Source organism: Nerophis ophidion, linkage group LG29, assembly GCF_033978795.1.
Source record: "Nerophis ophidion isolate RoL-2023_Sa linkage group LG29, RoL_Noph_v1.0, whole genome shotgun sequence".
Taxonomy (NCBI): domain Eukaryota; kingdom Metazoa; phylum Chordata; class Actinopteri; order Syngnathiformes; family Syngnathidae; genus Nerophis; species Nerophis ophidion.
In genome coordinates this window covers 30,118,729-30,141,178 of record NC_084639.1, presented here as the reverse complement: position 1 = coordinate 30,141,178, position 22,450 = coordinate 30,118,729, and the positions used below count along the sequence as shown (strand labels likewise).

Below are 22,450 nucleotides of genomic sequence, written 5' to 3'. Positions count from 1 at the left end.
ATGTGTGATGTATCAAGTTGTATCCATGCATGTGTGATGTATCATGTATGTGTGATGTATCATGTTGTATACATGCATATGTGATGTATCATGTTGTATACACGCATGTGTGATGTATCATGTTGTATGCATGCATGTGTGATGTATCATGTTGTATCCATGCATGTGTGATGTATCATGTATGTGTGATGTATCATGTTGTATACATGCATATGTGATGTATCATGTTGTATACACGCATGTGTGATGTATCATGTTGTATGCATGCATGTGTGATGTATCATGTTGTATGCATGCATGTGTGATGTATCATGTTATATGTGTGATGTAGCATGTTGTATACATGCATGTGTGATGTATCATGTTGTATACATGCATGTGTGATGTATCATGTATGTGTGATGTATCATGTTGTATACATGCATGTGTGATGTATCATGTTGTATACATGCATGTGATGTATCATGTTGTATGTGTGATGTATCACGTTGTATACATGCATGTGTGATGTATCATGTTGAATGTGTGATGTATCATGTTATATGCATGCATGTGTGATGTATCATGTTGTATGCATGCATGTGTGATGTATCATGTTGTATGCATGCATGTGAGATGTATCATGTTGTATGTGTGATGTATCATGTTGTATGCATGTATGTGTGATGTATCATGTTGTATGCATGCATGTGTGATGTATCATGTTGTATGCATGCATGTGTGATGTATAATGTTGTATGCATGCATGTGTGATGTATCATGTTGTATGCATGCATGTGTGATGTATCATGTTGTATGTGTGATGTATCATGTTGTATGCATGCATGTGTGATGTATCATGTTGTATGTGTGATGTATCATGTTGTATACATAAATGTGTGATGTATCATGTTGTATCCATGCATGTGTGATGTATCATGTATGTGTGATGTATCAAGTTGTATACATGCATATGTGATGTATCATGTTGTATACATGCATGTGTGATGTATCATGTTGTATACATGCATGTGTGATGTATCATGTTGTATGCATGCATGTGTGATGTATCATGTTGTATGCATGCAAGTGAGATGTATCATGTTGTATGTGTGATGTATCATGTTGTATGCATGTATGTGTGATGTATCATGTATGTGTGATGTATCATGTTGTATGCATGCATGTGTGATGTATCATGTTGTATACATGCATGTGTGATGTATCATGTTGTATGCATGCATGTGTGATGTATCATGTTGTATGCATGCAAGTGAGATGTATCATGTTGTATGTGTGATGTATCATGTTGTATCCATGCATGTGTGATGTATCATGTATGTGTGATGTATCATGTTGTATGCATGCATGTGTGATGTATCATGTTGTATGCATGTATGTGTGATGTATCATGTTGTATGCATGCATGTGTGATGTATAATGTTGTATGCATGCATGTGTGATGTATCATGTTGTATGCATGCATGTGTGATGTATCATGTTGTATGCATGCATGTGTGATGTATCATGTTGTATGCATGAATGTGTGATGTATCATGTTGTATGCATGCATGTGTGATGTATCATGTTATATGTGTGATGTATCATGTTATATGTGTGATGTATCATGTTGTATACATGCATGTGTGATGTATCATGTTGTATCCATGCATGTGTGATGTATCATGTATGTGTGATGTATCATGTTGTATCCATGCATGTGTGATGTATCATGTATGTGTGATGTATCATGTTGTATCCATGCATGTGTGATGTATCATGTATGTGTGATGTATCATGTTGTATCCATGCATGTGTGATGTATCATGTATGTGTGATGTATCATGTTGTATACATGCATATGTGATGTATCATGTTGTATACATGCATGTGTGATGTATCATGTTGTATGCATGCATGTGTGATGTATCAAGTTGTATGCATGCATGTGTGATGTATCATGTTATATGTGTGATGTATCATGTTGTATACATGCATGAGTGATGTATCATGTTGTATACATGCATGTGTGATGTATCATGTATGTGTGATGTATGATGTTGTATGCATGCATATGTGATGTATCATGTTGTATACATGCATGTGTGATGTATCATGTTGTATACATGCATGTGAGATGTATTATGTTGTATACATGCATGTGTGATGTATCATGTTGTATGCATGCATGTGTGATGTATCATGTTGTATACATGCATGTGTGATGTATCATGTTGTATGTGTGATGTATCATGTTGTATACAGGCATGTGTGATGTATCATGTTGTATACATGCATGTGTGATATATCATGTTGTATGCTTGCATGTGTGATGTATCATGTTGTATGCATGCATGTGTGATGTATCATGTTGTATGTGTGATGTATCATGTTGTATACATGCATGTGTGATGTATCATGTTGTATACATGCATGTGTGATGTATCATGTTGTATGCATGCATGTGTGATGTATCATGTTGTATGTGTGATGTATCAAGTTGTATACATGCATGTGTGATGTATCATGTTGTATACATGCATGTGTGATGTATCATGTTGTATGCATGCATGTGTGATGTATCATGTCGTATGCATGCATGTGTGATGTATCATGTTGTATGCATGCATGTGTGATGTATCATGTTGTATGCATGCAAGTGTGATGTATCATGTTGTATGCATGCATGTGTGATGTATCATGTTGTATGCATGCATGTGTGATGTATCATGTTATATGTGTGATGTATCATGTTGTATACATGCATGTGTGATGTATCATGTTGTATCCATGCATGTGTGATGTATCATGTATGTGTGATGTATCATGCTGTATACATGCATATGTGATGTATCATGTTGTATACATGCATGTGTGATGTATCATGTTGTATGCATGCATGTGTGATGTATCATGTTGTATCCATGCATGTGTGATGTATCATGTTGTATACATGCATGTGTGATGTATCAAGTTGTATCCATGCATGTGTGATGTATCATGTATGTGTGATGTATCATGTTGTATACATGCATATGTGATGTATCATGTTGTATACACGCATGTGTGATGTATCATGTTGTATGCATGCATGTGTGATGTATCATGTTGTATCCATGCATGTGTGATGTATCATGTATGTGTGATGTATCATGTTGTATACATGCATATGTGATGTATCATGTTGTATACACGCATGTGTGATGTATCATGTTGTATGCATGCATGTGTGATGTATCATGTTGTATGCATGCATGTGTGATGTATCATGTTATATGTGTGATGTAGCATGTTGTATACATGCATGTGTGATGTATCATGTTGTATACATGCATGTGTGATGTATCATGTATGTGTGATGTATCATGTTGTATACATGCATGTGTGATGTATCATGTTGTATACATGCATGTGATGTATCATGTTGTATGTGTGATGTATCACGTTGTATACATGCATGTGTGATGTATCATGTTGAATGTGTGATGTATCATGTTATATGCATGCATGTGTGATGTATCATGTTGTATGTGTGATGTATCATGTTGTATACATAAATGTGTGATGTATCGTGTTGTATCAATGCATGTGTGATGTATCATGTATGTGTGATGTATCATGTTGTATACATGCATATGTGATGTATCATGTTGTATACATGCATGTGTGATGTATCATGTTGTATGCATGCATGTGTGATGTATCATGTTGTATGCATGCATGTGTGATGTATCATGTTGTATGCATGCATGTGTGATGTATCATGTTGTATGCATGCATGTGTGATGTTTCATGTTGTATGCATGCATGTGTGATGTATCATGTTGTATGCATGCATGTGTGATGTATCATGTTGTATGTGTGATGTATCATGTTGTATACATGCATGTGTGATGTATCATGTTGTATGCATGCATGTGTGATGTATCATGTTGTATGTGTGATGTATCATGTTGTATACATGCATGTGTGATGTATCATGTTGTATGCATGCATGTGTGATGTATCATGTTGTATACATGCATGTGTGATGTATCACGTTGTATGTGTGATGTTCCATGTTGTATACATGCATGTGTGATGTATCATGTTGTATACATGCATGTGTGATGTATCATGTTGTATACATGCATGTGTGATGTATCATGTTGTATGTGTGATGTATCATGTTGTATACATGCATGTGTGATGTATCATGTTGTATACATGCATGTGAGATGTATCATGTTGTATACATGCATGTGAGATGTATCATGTTGTATGCATGCATGTGTGATGTATCATGATGTATGCATGCATGTGTGATGTATCATGTTGTATACATGCATGTGTGATGTATCATGTTGTATGCTTGCATTTGTGATGTATCATGTTGTATGCATGCATGTGTGATGTATCATGTTGTATGCATGCATGTGTGATGTATCATGTTGTATGCATGCATGTGTGATGTATCATGTTGTATGCTTGCATGTGTGATGTATCATGTTGTATGGTTGCATGTGTGATGTATCATGTTGTATGCATGCATGTGTGATGTATCATGTTGTATGCATACATGTGTGATGTATCATGTTGTATGCTTGCATGTGTGATGTATCATGTTGTATGCTTGCTTGTGTGATGTATCATGTTGTATGTGTGATGTATCATGTTGTATGCATGCATGTGTGATGTATCATGTTGTATGTGTGATGTATCATGTTGTATGCATGCATGTGTGATGTATCATGTTGTATACATGCATGTGTGATGTATCATGTTGTATGCATGCATGTGTGATGTATCATGTTGTATGCATGCATTTGTGATGTATCATGTTGTATGCTTGCATGTGTGATGTATCATGTTGTATGGTTGCATGTGTGATGTATCATGTTGTATGCATGCATGTGTGATGTATCATGTTGTATGCATACATGTGTGATGTATCATGTTGTATGCTTGCATGTGTGATGTATCATGTTGTATGCTTGCTTGTGTGATGTATCATGTTGTATGCATGCATGTGTGATGTATCATGTTGTATGCATGAATGTGTGATGTATCATGTTGTATGTGTGATGTGTTATATTGTATACATGCATGTGTGATGTATCATGTTGTATACATGCATGTGTGATGTATCATGTTGTATGTGTGATGTATCATGTTGTATACATGCATGTGTGATGTATCATGTTGTATACATGCATGTGTGATGTAGGGCTGGGTGATATATGTAATATACTCCATATATTGTGGGTTTGTCTCTGTGCGATATAGAAAATGACTATATTGTCAGTATTGGAGTATAGATTCTCACGCAGTTGCTTTTAGCCGCGGGCATTACACTACATCCTCTTCTCACTCCTTGTCTGTCCTTCTCACAGAGACATAAAACAAGCGCACCTTCTCACATACGTCACATACTGTCGCGTGTGCAACGTCATACGCCCTCGCAGAGCAGACAGGTAGCGGCATTATAACGTTAGCTGTGGTGCTAACGGGGTGGTGCTAGTGGTAATACGAGAGAAAGAAGGTGCTAGTCTGGTAACAAATGAAGGAATAATTAATTCCCAAGAAAAGCAGCACAGAGTCCATTGTCTGGCGGTGGTTTGGCTTCAAAAGGGAAGATGTTGAAAAGACAACCGTAATATGTCAAGTATGCGGCAAAAGCGTTGCTACAAAAAGTTGCAGCACTGCTAATGTGTAGCATCATTTGAAAAGTCACCCGCTAGAGAATGAGGAGTGCTTGAAACTCTGCATGTCAACATCTCAGTTTGGTGCCACACCCACAAAATGCCCAAGCAACCATTTCCACATGAACCCCATATGAAAAAACTGGTCAACAACAGAAGGAGATAACGTCCGCAGGAACCTACCACATAGCGAAGGACATACACTATTTGATTTCCTATTATGCAGCACATTTTTATTTGACAGTTATTGATATATCTTGTGTGACATCATGCACAAAAGTGCACTTTATTTGTTTTAAACTATTGTAGTGGTGTTCTGTACAACAAGTGCACTTTAATATAGTGTTGTTTTGATAAGTCATCTTAGTGACATCATTCACAAAAGTGCACTCATAGCTTGTTTTAAAATGTCTCTGACAATCTTGCACTTTTTGCTTTGGAAATGACATGAATGTTTGTGCCACTGCTTAATAACTGTTTAATAAATACACTTTTGCTAATTTGACTTAGTTGTGGTTTCCCTCTCTTCATGAAAGTTTAAAGGTAGCATATATGAATGCAGTATGAAGAAGAATGTTTGAATGTAGACACATAGAATCATCATACTGCTGTGATTATATGCATCAAGTGTTCATTCAAGGCTAAGGCAAAATATCCACATATATATGCTGTATCGTGATGTGGACTAAAAATATTGAGATATTAATAAAAGGCCATATCGCCCAGCCCTAGTTAGAATGGGATTTATTTTTTTTTATATATCCACCATCATGTCTTTTATAATGATTGTGAACGATAGAAAAATTCCTCAAAAAAGTGCAGATCTCCTCTAAATTCCAATGATTAGATTTAAGACTTGAAGTGTATGAACATGAAGTGATGAAGCCTACTTGGATGAGAGGACAAAGGTCTTGTAAGACAAAGTGAAGAGTCCAGTTGTGATGGATTGAATGCCCTGAGAATAAAATGTTGTGCTTACTTGGACTGTGATGAAGCTGTGAGGACTCAGGTGGTTTGTCTTCATGCTCTTCAGTCTTCACAGAGACAACAGTCAGTGGAAACTTGCTGACATCAGCCTCCTCCTGCCCTACAGGACACTCTCCCTCCTGACTGATCCACACTTCCTCCTCTTCTTCTTTCATGTGGGGGGGCTGTGGTATCTCCTCTTCCTCTTTAGTGTGAGGGGGCTGCTGGACGTCTGTTGGGTAAATAAGTAAATAAGATAAAGAGAGAATAGAAATAGTTTTGAACTGACACTGTTAACACAATGACATTACTTGTGTTCTTTTGTGTGTTGTGTTAAAAGTGTGTAGCAAAAACAACCAATAAAAACACAGGAAATACCCAATTGTTTCCTAAAATAATTCAAAAGTGGTACAGTGAGTACACAAACAGACTTGGAAATTTGATGCGGGGCAATTTGAAAAGTTTTTATAAATACGAGGCAGCATTGATTGAAGCATTCTTAACTTCACTGATGTAAAGTGGGTAAATATTGTTTTGTGTATACGGTCTATGACACCTAAACTTTATCTGTAAACTTAACCATATTATTTTAATGCCATAGTTATTACTATAACTAAAATATCCTGGAAATTCAAAAAATCTAATTCCGAAATCACTGCAAAAACATTCATGGTATGTTTTTGTGATCATGCAAAATATTTTTTGGTGGTCAGTTTGTTGGAACTTTCACCAAAAACATGGAGATACTCCATAAAACATTATGGAGTATCTCCATCAACAATTCCTCTTTAGGAATTGGAGACCATCTACGACACGCTGAAGGAAAGTCAGTCACCTTTATGTTCTTTTAATAATTCAAGTTTTGACTACTTTAGTTATTGAAAATAATTGTTTATGTTCACTTATTGATACTTGTAAGTCAGATTTAGGAAGTGAAATTATAACTTTAATTAGATTTGTTTACAGTACAAAATGTATTTAGTGACTGTGTGAGTTTTATGTAAACATGTTGATACAGGTTTACTTCTTGGGGACTGGAACACAGATATGTCCTGAAAGGATGCACCCATTTTTAAAACCTTCACTAAACTGTGCCACCAACATTGTCTCACTTAGCTCATTAAGCAAACTACCAGGGTGAGTGAGTCCTTTTAAACCTTCATAGACCTCCTTGTTACTTCTGACCAGTCTCAAATCACCACAAGTGGAACTACTGTATGTGGCTTAAGTGATCATTCCATCATTTTCTGTACCCATGAAGAACAGAACCGAGGCTAACGGCCACAAAACAAGAGAAGCTAGAATCCTCAAGATCTAGACTAGCAAGGCTTTCAATGACAAACTGCCGAAATAAGACTTGCCTCGGTACTTGCAAGTACACAGGTCTTTGGGTCAATTCCTAACCTCAGAAAAGTAGATAACTTCATAGTCAAAGTGGGTGACAATATTATAACAAACAAAAATGAGATTACCTATCTTGGTTGCATCGTAGAGACTAATCTCTCCAGTGAAAAAATGACTACTAAGGTGGTCAAAGAATCAACCAATGAATTCTGTTCTTACTAGTGTTGTCCCGATACCAATATTATAGTACCGGGACCTATACCAAAATGTATTTCGATACTTTTCAATACTTCTCTGAATAAACGGGACCACAAAAAAAGTACATTATTGGCTTTATTTTAACAAAAAATCTTAGGTTACATTAAACATATGATTCTTATTGAAAGTTTTTCCTAAATAAAATAGTGAACATACTAGACAACTTGTCTTTTAGTAGTAAGTAAACAAACAAAAGCTCCTAATTTAGTCTGCTGAAATGTGCAGTAACATATTGTGTCATTAATATTCTATGACTTTGTCAAAAATTATTAAGGAAAAGTGGTAGAAAATTGATTATTCATCTCCTTGTTCATTTAATATTAATATCTACTTTTTTTTGTTTGTTTTAACATGTGCTATCTACGCTTCCGTTAAAATGTAATAATCACTTTTTTTTCTGTTGTTTGGATACTTTACATTAGTTTTGGACGATACCACAAATTTGGGTATCAATCCGATATCAAGTAATTACAAGATCATACATTGGTCATATTCAAAGTCCTCATGTCTCCGGGGACATATTTCCTGAGTTTATAATCATAATATAAATTAAAAAAAAGAAAAAAAGAAAGATGTGATGCCAAAAAATATTGATGTAATCATAGCAGTTGTACACTTTAGAGGCGGTATAGTACCGAATATGAATAATGCAGCTGAGATAGGCTCCTCAAGCACCCACTGAGAAAGGGAAAAGCGGTAGAAAATGGATGGATGGATAGTATCGCAGAACTATACTAATACCGGTATACCGTACAACCTTACATGGAAAGATCACCCCGCCGGTGGGTACAAATACACTTAAGACCAACACAAGTCCATTTTAACCCCACTTTGACTACAAAGTTCATGTTTGGTACCGTGAGGCCTTAAAAGCCCTGAAAAACAAACTCCAGACAGCCCAAAACCAAATGATTGGGCTTCTACTCAACCGTCCATATAAGACTCACCTTGCAGCCAACCATTTCCTTAACGTGGGGAGGCTCTTGGTATCTGACAGAGTACATCTTCTTGCAGTTGGTCTGGTGTAGAAGATACACCCTACCACTAAAATACCCATTTACCTGTCTAGATACTTCAAAATATATTCACCATTATAAAACCAGGTAGTTGTACAAATCACATTCAACCCAGATTTCACTCCAAAAAAGGTTCTAATTTGTTTGCCTGCAATACCACCAACATGTGGAACTCCCTATCAAAAAGAAAACACATTACATGTTGTGGCTACTCGTACCTGGGAATAAACAAAGCCTTTTACCTATTTGAAATTATATTTCCATTTACTTTCTTACAGTATTTGTGTCTATTTTCTACATAGTACTGTGTTGTGTAAATTAAAAAAAATACTTCAACAAAATCAAGCCCAGGCTTTCTTGCAGCAGTGAATGTGTACCGTGATGAAAGTGTACCCTTTCCTATGCAAACTTTTCATAACTCCTTCAATCAATCAATCACACATTGTTACAAACTGAGAGGAACATCAACCTCAAACTGTCTCCTTTTCATGAAGAATCTAAATCAAAGCATTGCATCATCCCCACAAGACAAAGCATCTTCTGTTGAAAAAGAGTGTTAATTATCAAATATAAAGTTAGTAAAGATGTGAGCGTAAGAAGTCAACAAACCTGTTCTGTGTAACACAACTTGAATTTTCTTGAAAACAGCGTCCAGTAGTTGATATTCTCGCTCATTCTCCTCTTTTTTTGGTCAAAATTCCTCTGCATACTTAGCTATGGTTCTTTCACACATTTTCACACAATCACAACACTTTACTCTCACATTAGATCTCTACTTAGCGATGTGTTGATAACATCCGTGTCATGCCTGTAAATCAGGTTTATGTTTGGTCATGTTTTGTTTTGTTTTTGGACTCTTGCTTCACATTTTGCACTTCCTGGTTTTGTTTGTTTCCATGCCAACCCATTAGTTTCCACCTGGTCCCCTTAGTCACGCCCCGATTCTCAGCCTCTCACACCTGGTTCTAATTACCACAGCAGTATTTAAGTCATTTATTTTCCTTTCCTCGGCCTGGCTTCTTTACCTACTGGACTGTGTTGAATACTCATGACCACGCACCTACCTTTCCTTGCCGGACCCTCATGCTTTGCCACGCTGTTTGTTTGACCACGCCACGTAAGACTTCTTTGTTTATATGCCTCAGTGCTAGTTTTTGGTTTGCCATGTGCCTTTTATAGTATCTTCTGTTTGTTTTGTAGATAGTATTGCCATTGTGCTGTTTTTGTTCTAAGTTTTACCATGGATTATTATCCGCCATCGAGCGTGCTTTTTGTTTTGCCTTTTCTGTATTATAGTGTATAAATAAAAACCATGTACTTACATTCAATTCTCGCCCGTTCGAATCATCCTTTGCGTAGAAGAAGCGAAATAAATCCATGTCACAGTCCTGACAGTCCGTGTCTTTTTGTTAGCAGCTAACAAGCTAAGCTAACTAGCGAGCTAAGCTAACTTACAAGCAAAGTAAGCACGAGAAGCGGCACAGTGCTTCTAGCGCATCGAGACGACTTTATCCTTAATGAAAGAATCAAATATGTATTTTATACGACGTAGATATTTCAAACTGGATAACAAATAATAAGACTGACTTACTAGCGTCTTGCTCACGTCTTTCTCCGTCGATGTGCTTTCACGACAGTTAGCACACTTGACGTTACAAGGCAGTACTGCTCTGTTCTGCTGCCTTCCGTTTACCCCGGAAGCTGTGAATGACGTCACAGCCGAGTGGACGAAGAGGTAGCTCTATATAAGATATTGCGTGCTGCCACTGTTACCATGCTTTTCTTTTACGTAATATTTATTTGAACAACAATGTGATATAAAAGAATGTCTTGTTTTTCAAAAATAAATTCAAAGTATATCAAACAAACCTTTAATGTTGGGGTTCAGTGGCGCCCCCCTGCGACATTCATTGTAATGACAAGAGAGAATGCTGTGCTCTTATTTTCACGGAAACCTGGCTTTCGGACAGCATCCCAGACTCTGCTATCCAGCTAGCAACGCACTCAGTCTACCGTGGAGACCGGACAAAGGCTTCAAGAAAGGCAAGAGGCGGCGTCTGTGTTTACGTGAGTAACAGCTGGTGCTCGGACGTACAGGTGGTTGAAAGACACTGCTCGGACAAGCATTTAAGTCTCACCTTAAAACTCATTTGTATACTCTAGCCTTTAAATAGACTCCCTTTTTCGACCAGTTGATCTGCCGTTTCTTTTCTTTTTCTCCTATGTCCCACTCTCCCTTGTGGAGGGGGTCCGGTCCGATCCGGTGGCCATATACTGCTCGCCTGTGTATCAGCTGGGGACATCTCTGCACTGCTGATCCGCCTCCGCTTGGGATGTTTTCCTGCTGGCTCCGCTGTGAACGGGACTCTCGCTGCTGTGTTGGATCCGCTTTGGACTGGACTCTTGCGACTGTGTTGGATCCATTATGGATTGAACTTTCACAGTATCATGTTAGACCCGCTCGACATCCATTGCTTTCCTCCTCTCCAAGGTTCTCATAGTCATCATTGTCACCGACGTCCCACTGGGTGTGAGTTTTCCTTGCCCTTATGTGGGCCTACCGAGGATGTCGTAGTGGTTTGTGCAGCCCTTTGAGACACTAGTGATTTAGGGCTATATAAGTAAACATTGATTGATTGATTGATTGATGGTGAAATGCAGACCTTTTTATCTGCCAAGGGAGTTTAGTGCAGTGTTTATACTGTCTGTTTGCATCCCGCCACGGGCGGACTCCACTACAGCGCTAAAGCTGCTGCATGACGTCATCAGTAAACAAGAGACCGCACACCCTGATGCTGCGTTCACGGTAGCTGGGGATTTTAACCACCGCAACCTAAAGAGTGTCCTCCCAAAATACCATCAATATGTGAACTTTACTACGAGGGAGATAAACACCCTGGACCAGGTGTACTGCAACGTGAGGGGAGCCTACAAGGCTGTACCCAGACCACACTTTGGACTATCTGATCACATCTCAGCTTTTCTACATCCAGCGTCCCAAGCAAGCCCCCCCAGTGAGTAAAACTGTTCAAGTTTGGAATGAAGACACTGAACTAGTGCTTCAGGACTGCTTTGGGAGTACAGACTGGGACATGTTTAAAACTGCTGCTCAGAGGGATGACGGTACTGTGGACATAGAGGAATATGCTTCCAGTGTAACTGGCTACATCAGCACATGTGTGCAAAACATTGTTCCCACAAAACAATACAAGATATACCCAAACCAAAAACCCTGGATTAATGTTCGGTCCAAGCTACATGCCCGCTCCACTGCATTTCTCTCAGGCAACGCTGAGGACTACAAGAAGGCCAGATATGACCTGTGTAAATCCATCAGCAAGGCCAAGGGACAATGCAGACTAAAGCTGGAGGGATTCTACTTCAACACAGATTCCCGACGCATGTGGCAAGGCCTGCAACACATCACAGACTACAAGCAGGGGAGCAGGGGGGTCACAAACAGCCAACGCTCACTGCCAGATGAGCTGAATGAGTTCTACGCACGCTTCGAGGTCCTCAACACCAACTAACAGAGAGGGGTTCTGACCACGGAGCCCACGCAGGACCCACCGCTCACTAGGACAACAGCAGAGGTACGTACAGTTCTGAAGAAAACAAACCCACGGAAGGCAGTCGGCCCAGACAACATCCCTGGCCAGGCCCTCAGGGTGTGTTCATCAGAGCTGGCTGACGTACTTGCTGACATATACAACTTGTCACTAACACAAGCTGTTGTGCCCACCTGCTTCAAGACCACCACCATCGTGCCCCTGCCAAAGAAAAACACTGTGACCTGTCTGTTGCACTCACCCCAATAGTGATGAAGTGCTTCCAGAGGATAGTCATGTCACACATCAAGAAGACCATCCCAGACACACTGGACCCTCTACAGCAGGGGTCACCAACCTTTTTGAAACCAAGAGCTACTTCTTGGGTACTGATTAATGCGAAGGGCTACCAGTTTGATACACACTTAAATAAATTGCCAGAAATAGCCAATTTGCTCAAATTACCTTTAATAAATAAATCTATATATATATGTGGCAGAGGGGTTAGTGCATCTGCCTCACGATACAAAATTCCTGCAGTCCTGGGTTCAAATCCAGGCTCGGGATCTTTCTGTGTGGAGTTTGCATGTTCTCCCCGTACTCCGGCTTCCTCCCACTTCCAAAGACATGCACCTGGGGATAGGTTGATTGGCAACACTAAATGGTCCCTAGTGTGTGAATGTGAGTGTGAATGTTGTCTGTCTATCTGTGTTGGCCCTGCGATGAGGTGGCGACTTGTCCAGGGTGTACCCCGCCTTCCGCCCGATTGTAGCTGAGATAGGCGCCAGCGCCCCCCGCGACCCCGAAAGGGAATAAGCGGTAGAAAACGGATGGATGGATATAAAAAATGGGTATGTTTATCTGTCATTTTGTTGTAATTTTTTTTCTTTTTAAGGAAGTTTTTTTTGTAGAGAATAAATGATTAAAAAACACTTAATTGAACAGTTTAAAAGAGGAGAAAACACGAAAAAATTAAATTTATATTTTGAAAAATAGTTTATCTTTAAAATTCAAATTTCAACCGAAAAAAATGAAGAAAAAAACTAGCTAATTTGAATATTTTTGAAAAAAATAAAAAAACAATTTATGGAACATCATTAGTAATTTTTCCTGATTAATATTAATTTTAGAATTTTGATGACATGTTTTGAATAGGTTAAAATCCAATCTGCACTTTGTGATATTTTTAACAAAGACAAATAATTATTTCTTCTAGATTTTCCATAAGAAAAATGTTAAAAGAAATTCAAAATATTGATATAAGATATAATTTGATTCTACAGATTTTCTAGATTTGCCAGAATAATTTCTTTGAATTTTAATCATAAGTTTGAAGAAATATTTCACAAATATACTTTGTTGAAAAAACAGAAACTAAAATGAAGAATTATATTAAAATGTATTTATTATTCTTTACAATAAAAAAAAAATACTTGAACATTGATTTAAATTTTCAGGAAAGAAGAGGAAGGAATTGAAAAGGTAAAAAGGTGAATGTGTTTAAAAATCCTCAAATCATTTTTAAGGGTGTATATTTTCTCTAAAATTGTCTTTCTGAAAGTTATAAGAAGCAAAGTAAAAAAATAAATAAATGAATGTATTTAAACAAGTGAAGACCAAGTCTTAAAATATTTTCTTGGATTTTCAAATTCTATTTGAGTTTTGTCTCTCTTAGAAATAAAAAGGTCGAGCAAAGCGAGACCAGCTTGCTAGTAAATAAATACAATTTAAAAAATAGAGGCAGCTCACTGGTAAGTGCTGCTATTTGAGCTATTTTTAGAACAAGCCAGCGGGCGACGCATCTGGTCCTAACAGGCTACCTGGTGCCCGTGGGCACCGCGTTGGTGACCCCTGCTCTACAGTTTGTCTACCGGCAGAATCGGTCCAGTGAGGTTGCAGTCAACCCCGTCATCCACACCACCCTCACCCACGTAGAGGGCAAGGACACCTATGCCAGGCTATTATTCATCGACTACAGCTCTGCTTTTAACACGGTCATCCCACAAAAACTCACTGCTAAACTCCTCACTGTTGGTCTGACACCAACTCTCTGTGACTGGGTCCTGAACTTTCTCACAAACCGGCCCCAGTCAGTCAGTATCGGCAACCAGACATCAGACACAAAGGTTCTAAGCATTGGGACCCCCCAAGGCTGCGTGCTGAGCCCCCTATTGTACACCCTCTTCACACACGACTGTGTGGGCTCCCAGAACAACACCCCTATCATCAAGTTTGCAGATGATACTACGGTCGTCGGACTGATCACCGGGGGATCTGAGGCAGTGTACAGAAGGGAGTTAGCGGAACTGGTGGCCTGGTGTCAGGATAATAATCTCTCCTTGAACACAGACAAGACCAATGCGATGATTATTGACCCATGGAGAAGGAGTGCACAGTACACACCTCTGTACATAGGGGGGACAAAGGTGGACAGGGTGAAAACCTGTAAATTCCTCGGGACCCACATCAGCGAGGACCTCACCTGGGGACACAACACCCAACAAACAAAAAAGAAAGCCCAGCAGCGACTGTACTTCCTAACAAGGCTGAGAAAATTTGGCATGCCACCCAAAATTCTCAGCGACCTCTATAGAAGTACGGTTGAGAGTGTCCTTACCAGCTCAATCACGGTCTGGTATGGAAACTGCACTGCTAAGGCCAGGAAGGCACTCCAGCGAGTGATTAAAACTGCTCAGTACATATCAGGAGCAGCCTTCCCCTCACTACAGGACATGTACTCTACCAGGGCCACCAGGAGAGCACACATCATCATCAAGGACAGTACACGGTCTCTTCAGCCTCCTACCATCAGGCAGACCATACAGGAGCCTGACATCCAGAACTACCAGACTGACTAACAGTTTCTACCCACAGGCCATCAGGCTTGTGAATGCTAACTCATGAATGCTAGCTTCCCCCAACCCTCCGTCTTTACTTTTGTCTTTTTGAAGAAAAGACAGCTACTTTGACCACAACTGTGAACCATCACTGTAGACACTTTTCACCTTTGATCAATAAAGACACTTTAACTGCTGCTGTGACCCAAGGTCACCTCCATATTTATACTGTTGACTGTCAATCCGAATGTGCAATAATGGTATGTTACTTACTGTGCCTTGTATATACATTTTTATTTTTATTTTTAGCTAAGTACCGTGTGACTTGTGGACTAGCAAAGTAAGATTTTCATTGTACGGCAAACTGTGTGTTTAACTGTGCATATGACAATAAACTATCTTGAATCTTCAATCAAAAAGGGATTTGATGTAATATTTTGATATTTACACATCGCATATTTACACACACGCATTTTACTAGAATGTCCTTATGACCATTAGATATATCAATATCAAGTACCTACTGTACTGTTTACTTGTTGAAATACCATTTTTAGAGCAAATATCTACCCAAATGGCCACTTTGTTGCTGCCAAAAATGTATTTTAAGTAATAGTTTGATATTGACACATCTCATCTCTGCATATTTTACTAGAATACTCTTGTGAGCATTATATATATATATATAAATCAAGTACCTACTGTACTGTATACTTGTGGAAATACCCTTTACAAAGCTAAATTATACCGGAACAACCACTCTGCTGCTGCCAAAATTTGATTTCAAGTAATATTTTGATACTGACAAATCTCATCTCTGCATAGTTTACTAGAATACCCTTATGATAAAATAAATGGGTTGTACTTGTATAGCGATTTTCTACCTTCAAGGTACTCAAAGCGCTTTGACACTATTTCCACATTTACCCATTCACACACACATTCACACACTGATGGAGGGAGCTGCCATGCAAGGCACTAACCAGCACCCATAAGGAGCAAGGGTGAAGTGTATTGCTCAGGACACAACGGACGTGACGAAGATGGTAGTAGGTGGGGATTGAACCAGGGACCCTCGGGTTGCGCACGGCCACTCTCCCACTACGCCACGCAGTCCCTATGAGCATTATGAGCATTACATCTATCAAAATCAAGTACCTACTGTACTGTTTACTTGTTGAAATACCCTTTTTAGAGCTAAAAAGTACCCAATTTGCCACTTTACTGCGACCAATAATTGATTCCATATGATATTAACAATAATAACAAAATTGTCAGAATAATTGTATATGAGTTCAGCGCCCCCCACAATCCCAAAAGGGAATAAGCGGTAGGAAATAGATGGATGGAAGTTATAAAAAAACTTTTCTGTTCCATTGAGTTCAGGTCCCCTGCGAGAAGACCAAAGCTGTCTTTCATCTTATCAAACAAAAGGCTTGTAAAACTCCACTGTCTGCAATGGGATGCAACATGGAGGTGTCGGTTTCTTTGATCTATTGACAGCCACAGGAAGACCTTTTCCTGACCTGAGATCTACAAAGCAGAGGGAGCAGACCTTTTCTTTAAACTGTTTACGACCGAGTGCAAAAGCTGTTTACGACCCCCCTCCCTTTAAAAACAGCTGCAGCTATGTAATCAGAAAAGGCCCAAATAAAAGAGGAAGCGTGGAACTCCCTCGTCAGAGCGTGGTGGGAAACTGTACGAAGTTGCAGCCCAGACGTTTCTCCTCATGAGCTAAATTGAATCCTGTCTCTGTTTGATTTCTTTGCTTCTTGTCTTGTCAAATAGATGTCATCGGTGTTTGAACCTGACAAAAATGTCAAAGCATTTCTCTAAAACACAATATTATACATTCTGAAAATGTAAACGATAGCAAGAATATACCTACACATTTCAGAAAATTTCACTCGCAAACACTTTGTTTGGAAGATGTGTACTGCCATTTTTTTTGCCCTTTGAGACGCTTGTGATTTAGGGCTGTATAAATAACATTGACTGATTGATACTGAACAAAAAGGCTAAATAGCTAAATAAAACTGTCACTGAACATCTTAGTGTGATGTCATTCTGTGACAGACAAATGGAACACAGTTTCCACATGGTGAGGACATTGATGGTCTGACTCACTGTCCTACGGATTACCTCAACTTCTGCCTAGACGTGACCTGCCCTGCTAAGACTGTTCAGTGCTACCCTAATGACAAACCCTGGGTAACACAGGAGGTTCAAGCTGTGCTCAACAAGAAGAAAGCTCCCTTCTGGAGTGGAGACAGGGAGGCAATGAGAGCAGCACAGCGGGAGGTGAAAGGACGCGTGAGGAAGACTAAGGACAGCTACAGGAAGAAGCTGGAGCAGAACAACATGATGGAGGTCTGGGAAGGTGTGAAAACCATCACAGGCCACAAGACAAAGACCAGAGCAGTAGGGGGGACAATAGAGAGGGCCAAATGAGATGAAGAACTTCTTCAACCGGTTTAACCAGTACTGTTCTCCCCACCCCCCAATCTTCATTGCATCCACCCCCTTTTCTTCTCCCCCTCCCCAGCCATGGTTGCAACCCCCTCCTCCTCCTCCTCCTCCACCTCTACGCAAACATTAGTCATCTCTGTGGACCAGGTCAGAGGTCAACTGAGGAAGCTGCATCATAGTTTCTGGTGCGCACAAGATACATATCTCAAAAAAAATTGTACCCATGTCCCTTTAGGGGCTCTGTAATTTTTTAAATGATCAGCATGTCATCTTTTATGTGAAATTGTTATTCAAATAAAGATTGCAAAAAAGAAAACTATAGTAGTGACAACATGCAGGAACATAACTGACGTGAAACAAAAAAAATGGAAGTGACCTTGTCTCTGCACACGCGTGCATTGATCATGTCTTCTTGAACCGATCGAGCAGGGATTCTAAAACTGTGGTACGTGTACCACTAGTGGTACACGGGTATCACCTAATGGTACGCCAAATATTATTTCATTTTTTATGTACATTGTTTTATTTTCCAACATGCAAAAACTGTGTTACTGTTCAAACTGTGTGTACTGTTACAGTAACTAAAATATTAAATATACTTGTTAAATAATGTGTCTTCCTTGTTATTAATGAATAATTAAGGCCTACTATGCTACTATATTTTAATGCTGTTCATGATGGTGGTACTTGGAAATCCAAGTATTTTCTGAGTTAGTACTTGGTGAAAAAAGTTTGACAACTACTGATGTAGTGAAGTTGTAAACTAAATTGGCAGACACCATTTTGTTATACCCAAACAGCGTCTGCTCATACATCGCGCTTCCAACGAGATCCCGTTCTTTCCCCCGAGTTAGAAAGTTCCAGAACTGTTCACGTTATACCATCTCATCTCATTGTGCAACATGTGAATGTTTGAAGTGGAACTAAATGTGATCTCTGAAAGGGGTACACATTATTACCAAAGCAGGGCCCCCGTCCACATATACAATACTACTACATATCGTATGAAAGACAACATTATTTTTGTTTTTTTAATTATAAGTGTGCCAAATCACCTATATTTGAACATTATCTAGTGGAAATGACTGCTGTCTGATAATCACATTAATAACACAATAACAATCATGTGTTTGAGTACACCTATTGATAAATTATTAATCTAACACGTCATGTTCATGATGAAATATAAAGTTAGTAAAGATGTGAGAGTAAGAAGTAAACAAACCTGTTCTGTGTAACACAACTTGAGGTTTTTGATGTGGTCGCTCCTTCTCCTCTTTAGTTGGACAAAGTTCCTCCTCGTACTCTGCTATGGTTCTTTCACACATTTTCACACAATCACAACACTTTACTCTCACACTTGATCTTAACTAAGCGATGTGTTGATCAAATCCGCGTCTCTTTGTTAGCGGCTAACAAGCTAAGCTAACTAGCATGCTAAGCTAACTAGCGCGCTCAAACAACGAGCAATCTAAGCGGGCCTAATAATGTCCAAAGTTGAGTGAGACGAGTGGAGTTGATGCTGACACGGAGGATGAATAAAGTGTAGTTAGTAGATGTGCCGAGGCTTAGAAGCGTGTGTGGAGTAAAGGAGGACTTTGCTGCGAGGAGCATATCCTCCACGCATGCGTCACTTAGGGGCGGGGCCAACGAGTCATCGTGATGGGCAAGTCATGAACGATTCATTCTAAATGTATGTTTTCATGGTGTCTACACAAAAAAATCACGGCCACCAATGATCCATCCATCCCTTTATCGACTGTGTGTCCCTTTAGGGATGGCGGGGTGTGCTGGAGCCTATCTCAGCTGCATTCAGGCGGAAGGCGCCGTACACCCTGGACAGGTCGCCATCTCATCGCAGGGCCAACACAGATAGACAGACATGTATATAAACTGTATTTGACTTTAAATCTGATAAATATCATTCAACAACAACACAATTTGCAGACTGTAATTACTGGTTTGCTGGTTTTACTGGAGTAAATTATTATTGTCTATTATGAGCGAACTGTGGTGCTGAATTTCCCCAGGGATCAATAAAGTACTTTCTATTCTATTCTAAAATTCTGCATCCGAGAGATCACAACCATTGCAGCCATGCGTCCAAAATGTAAGGACAAGCATAAGTAAAGTGTCTGTTATTTTACAATGTAATAATCTATTTAAGAAGAAAGGCCGCCTGTTAACAGCAGAGTGTCGGTGAGGCACACACTCTCAGAAATGCATGGGGGAAAGGTTGGAGACAAGCGGGAAACTCTTAGTTATAGGCCATAAGGTGAACCAGGAAAAAGTGGCTAGAAAGTGATTTTCGTTCCCACGTCCGGGCACTACTCTTTTTTTGCCTACACAATGCCATTGTGGACATTAGGTTAAACGTTCTCCGCAAAATATCCTGGCAGTTTTTTTAAGAGCCATAAATGTATAAAAATAGGAATGATAAAAAAACGAAAATCTTATGCAGCTATTTTTTCTTGTAAATATATTTACATTCATTCTAGAAACAGACTCTCTCTAACAAATTGACATTAATGCATATACCTAACATTTGATACAGGTATTTTAGCATTGGTATACTTTAATTTAAATTTAAACCATGAAACATATAAAACAAATGAAAAAAAATGCTTCAAAGTAAGTGAATAGCAACCTGTACAATTGAACATACACATGGTACATTTTGCTTAACAATAATGTTTTATACATTAAAATTTTCAGCAGATAATTTGTTGTAAGAGGAAGTAAAGAAATAAAATAAAATAAAGAACACTTTGGCCCAAAATGGCTGACAACAATCAAAATATCGAATAATGACAAAAAATGGAAATACAACAAAAACTGCATTACAGTTTAGAATCTGTACACAATATGGTATAAAACAATGTTTACATGAACAAAACAATGTGTTGATGTCACAGCAGGTCTTGGGTATTTTTTTTATTATTTTGTCTTAACTTAGCACATTGTTAAAGCCATATCTCAAGAATTATTTGATGGATTTTCCTCAAATTTGGCACAAACTCAAACTATGATTATTATACATGTTAAGGTCAAGTGCACTGTAACCTCACATTCTATTTTTAAAGCATTTCACTTAAGTAATTAAAAAAAAAGAAATAGTAAATACTCTGAGGGATTTTTCTCAAATGGGGCAAAACTCAAATTTTTATTCAAGAACTAACTAAATAAGTGTGAATTTGCGTATTCTGAACGAGGGAGACATTGTTCATCTCTTAGCTTTCACTATCATCAGAACCTCCGACCTTTAGATGCAAAATACATAATGTCTCGACAAACAGATATCACTTTGGAGCGACAGCTGAGCAGCGCTGTTTGAAGTTGTGTACTCTTTTCAAAGATATGGAACTCTTTTCGAAGAAAATCTTTTGAAGACAAGAACAAAGTCACAGGCCAGCATGAAGTAAAGGTATGTAGCGCGCTACACGGGATAATATATGGCCATATAACAGTGTGTGCACACAAAGACAGCAACAAAAAATCCAATGCATTGGTGGTTAATATTCAATGTTATTGAACCCGATAGTGGGTATTTTCCAGGAGATGTTGTGCATGATTGCAACCCGTTCGTGGGTACATTTAAAATACAAGGTGGTGTTTTATGATTCCTTGTCCAAGCCCATTCGTGAGTGAGGTTTTGGTTTGAACAAATGCAAATGAATAGTTGCGGTTTTGATGTTTGGTGTTTTGAGTGACATTAACAAGGTTTCCATATATTTGATCTGATTTTGAATTGTGGGTTGTGCATAATCATGGATCCTGGGAAAGGAAAATACAATGCTTTGGAAATGCATGATCATGTGTTAATGGAGTCAAAAGTAACGCATTCAATGTGTGATACAATTAAAGGTCAAATGGAACCCTCACAGGCTGAACTGTCAGAAATGATTGAAAATCAGTCACAACCTGCAGAGATGGAAAAACAGGTGGACACAGATCATACTTACCAACACTCCTGGATTTTCCGGGAGACTCCCGAAATTCAGCGCCTCTCCCGAAAACCTCCTGGGACAATTTTCTCCCGAAATTCAGGCGGAGCTGGAGGCCACGCCCCCTCCAGCTCCATGCGGACCTGAGTGACATGTATAAAGAGCGTGTCTGCCCAATGATGTTATAACTGTAAAATGATCGAGGGCGAGTTATTGGTTTCTTATGTGGGTTTATTGTTAGGCAGTTTCATTAACGTCCTCCCAGCGTGGTAAAACAACATACAACAACAGCAGTCCGTTTTCGTCTACCGTAAAGCAGTTCGTCTGCCAAACAGCATTGTTGTGAAACTCTTAAACAGGACAATACTGCCATCTACTGCACTTGCATATGGTTAGAAAAAGGATGGA

General features: G+C 39.0%; 1 protein-coding gene across 2 annotated transcripts in view; it reads right to left on the bottom strand.

Annotated features, from left to right (window-relative positions):
* LOC133546179 (gastrula zinc finger protein XlCGF57.1-like) overlaps positions 1-22,450 on the bottom strand; it is a 123,143-nt gene that overhangs the window by 22,866 nt on the left and 77,827 nt on the right. Inside the window, exons 1-2 of one of the 2 annotated variants that reach the window (XM_061892055.1) lie at positions 19,324-19,752; positions 6,640-6,858 (exon numbers count right to left, since the gene is read on the bottom strand). In XM_061892055.1, the coding sequence (XP_061748039.1) occupies positions 6,640-6,858; positions 19,324-19,426 (322 nt within the window). In that variant the 5' untranslated portion in view covers positions 19,427-19,752. Of the gene's footprint in view, positions 1-6,639; positions 6,859-19,323; positions 19,753-22,450 lie in introns of those variants that run through there. The other variant, XM_061892054.1, reaches the window with a different exon arrangement.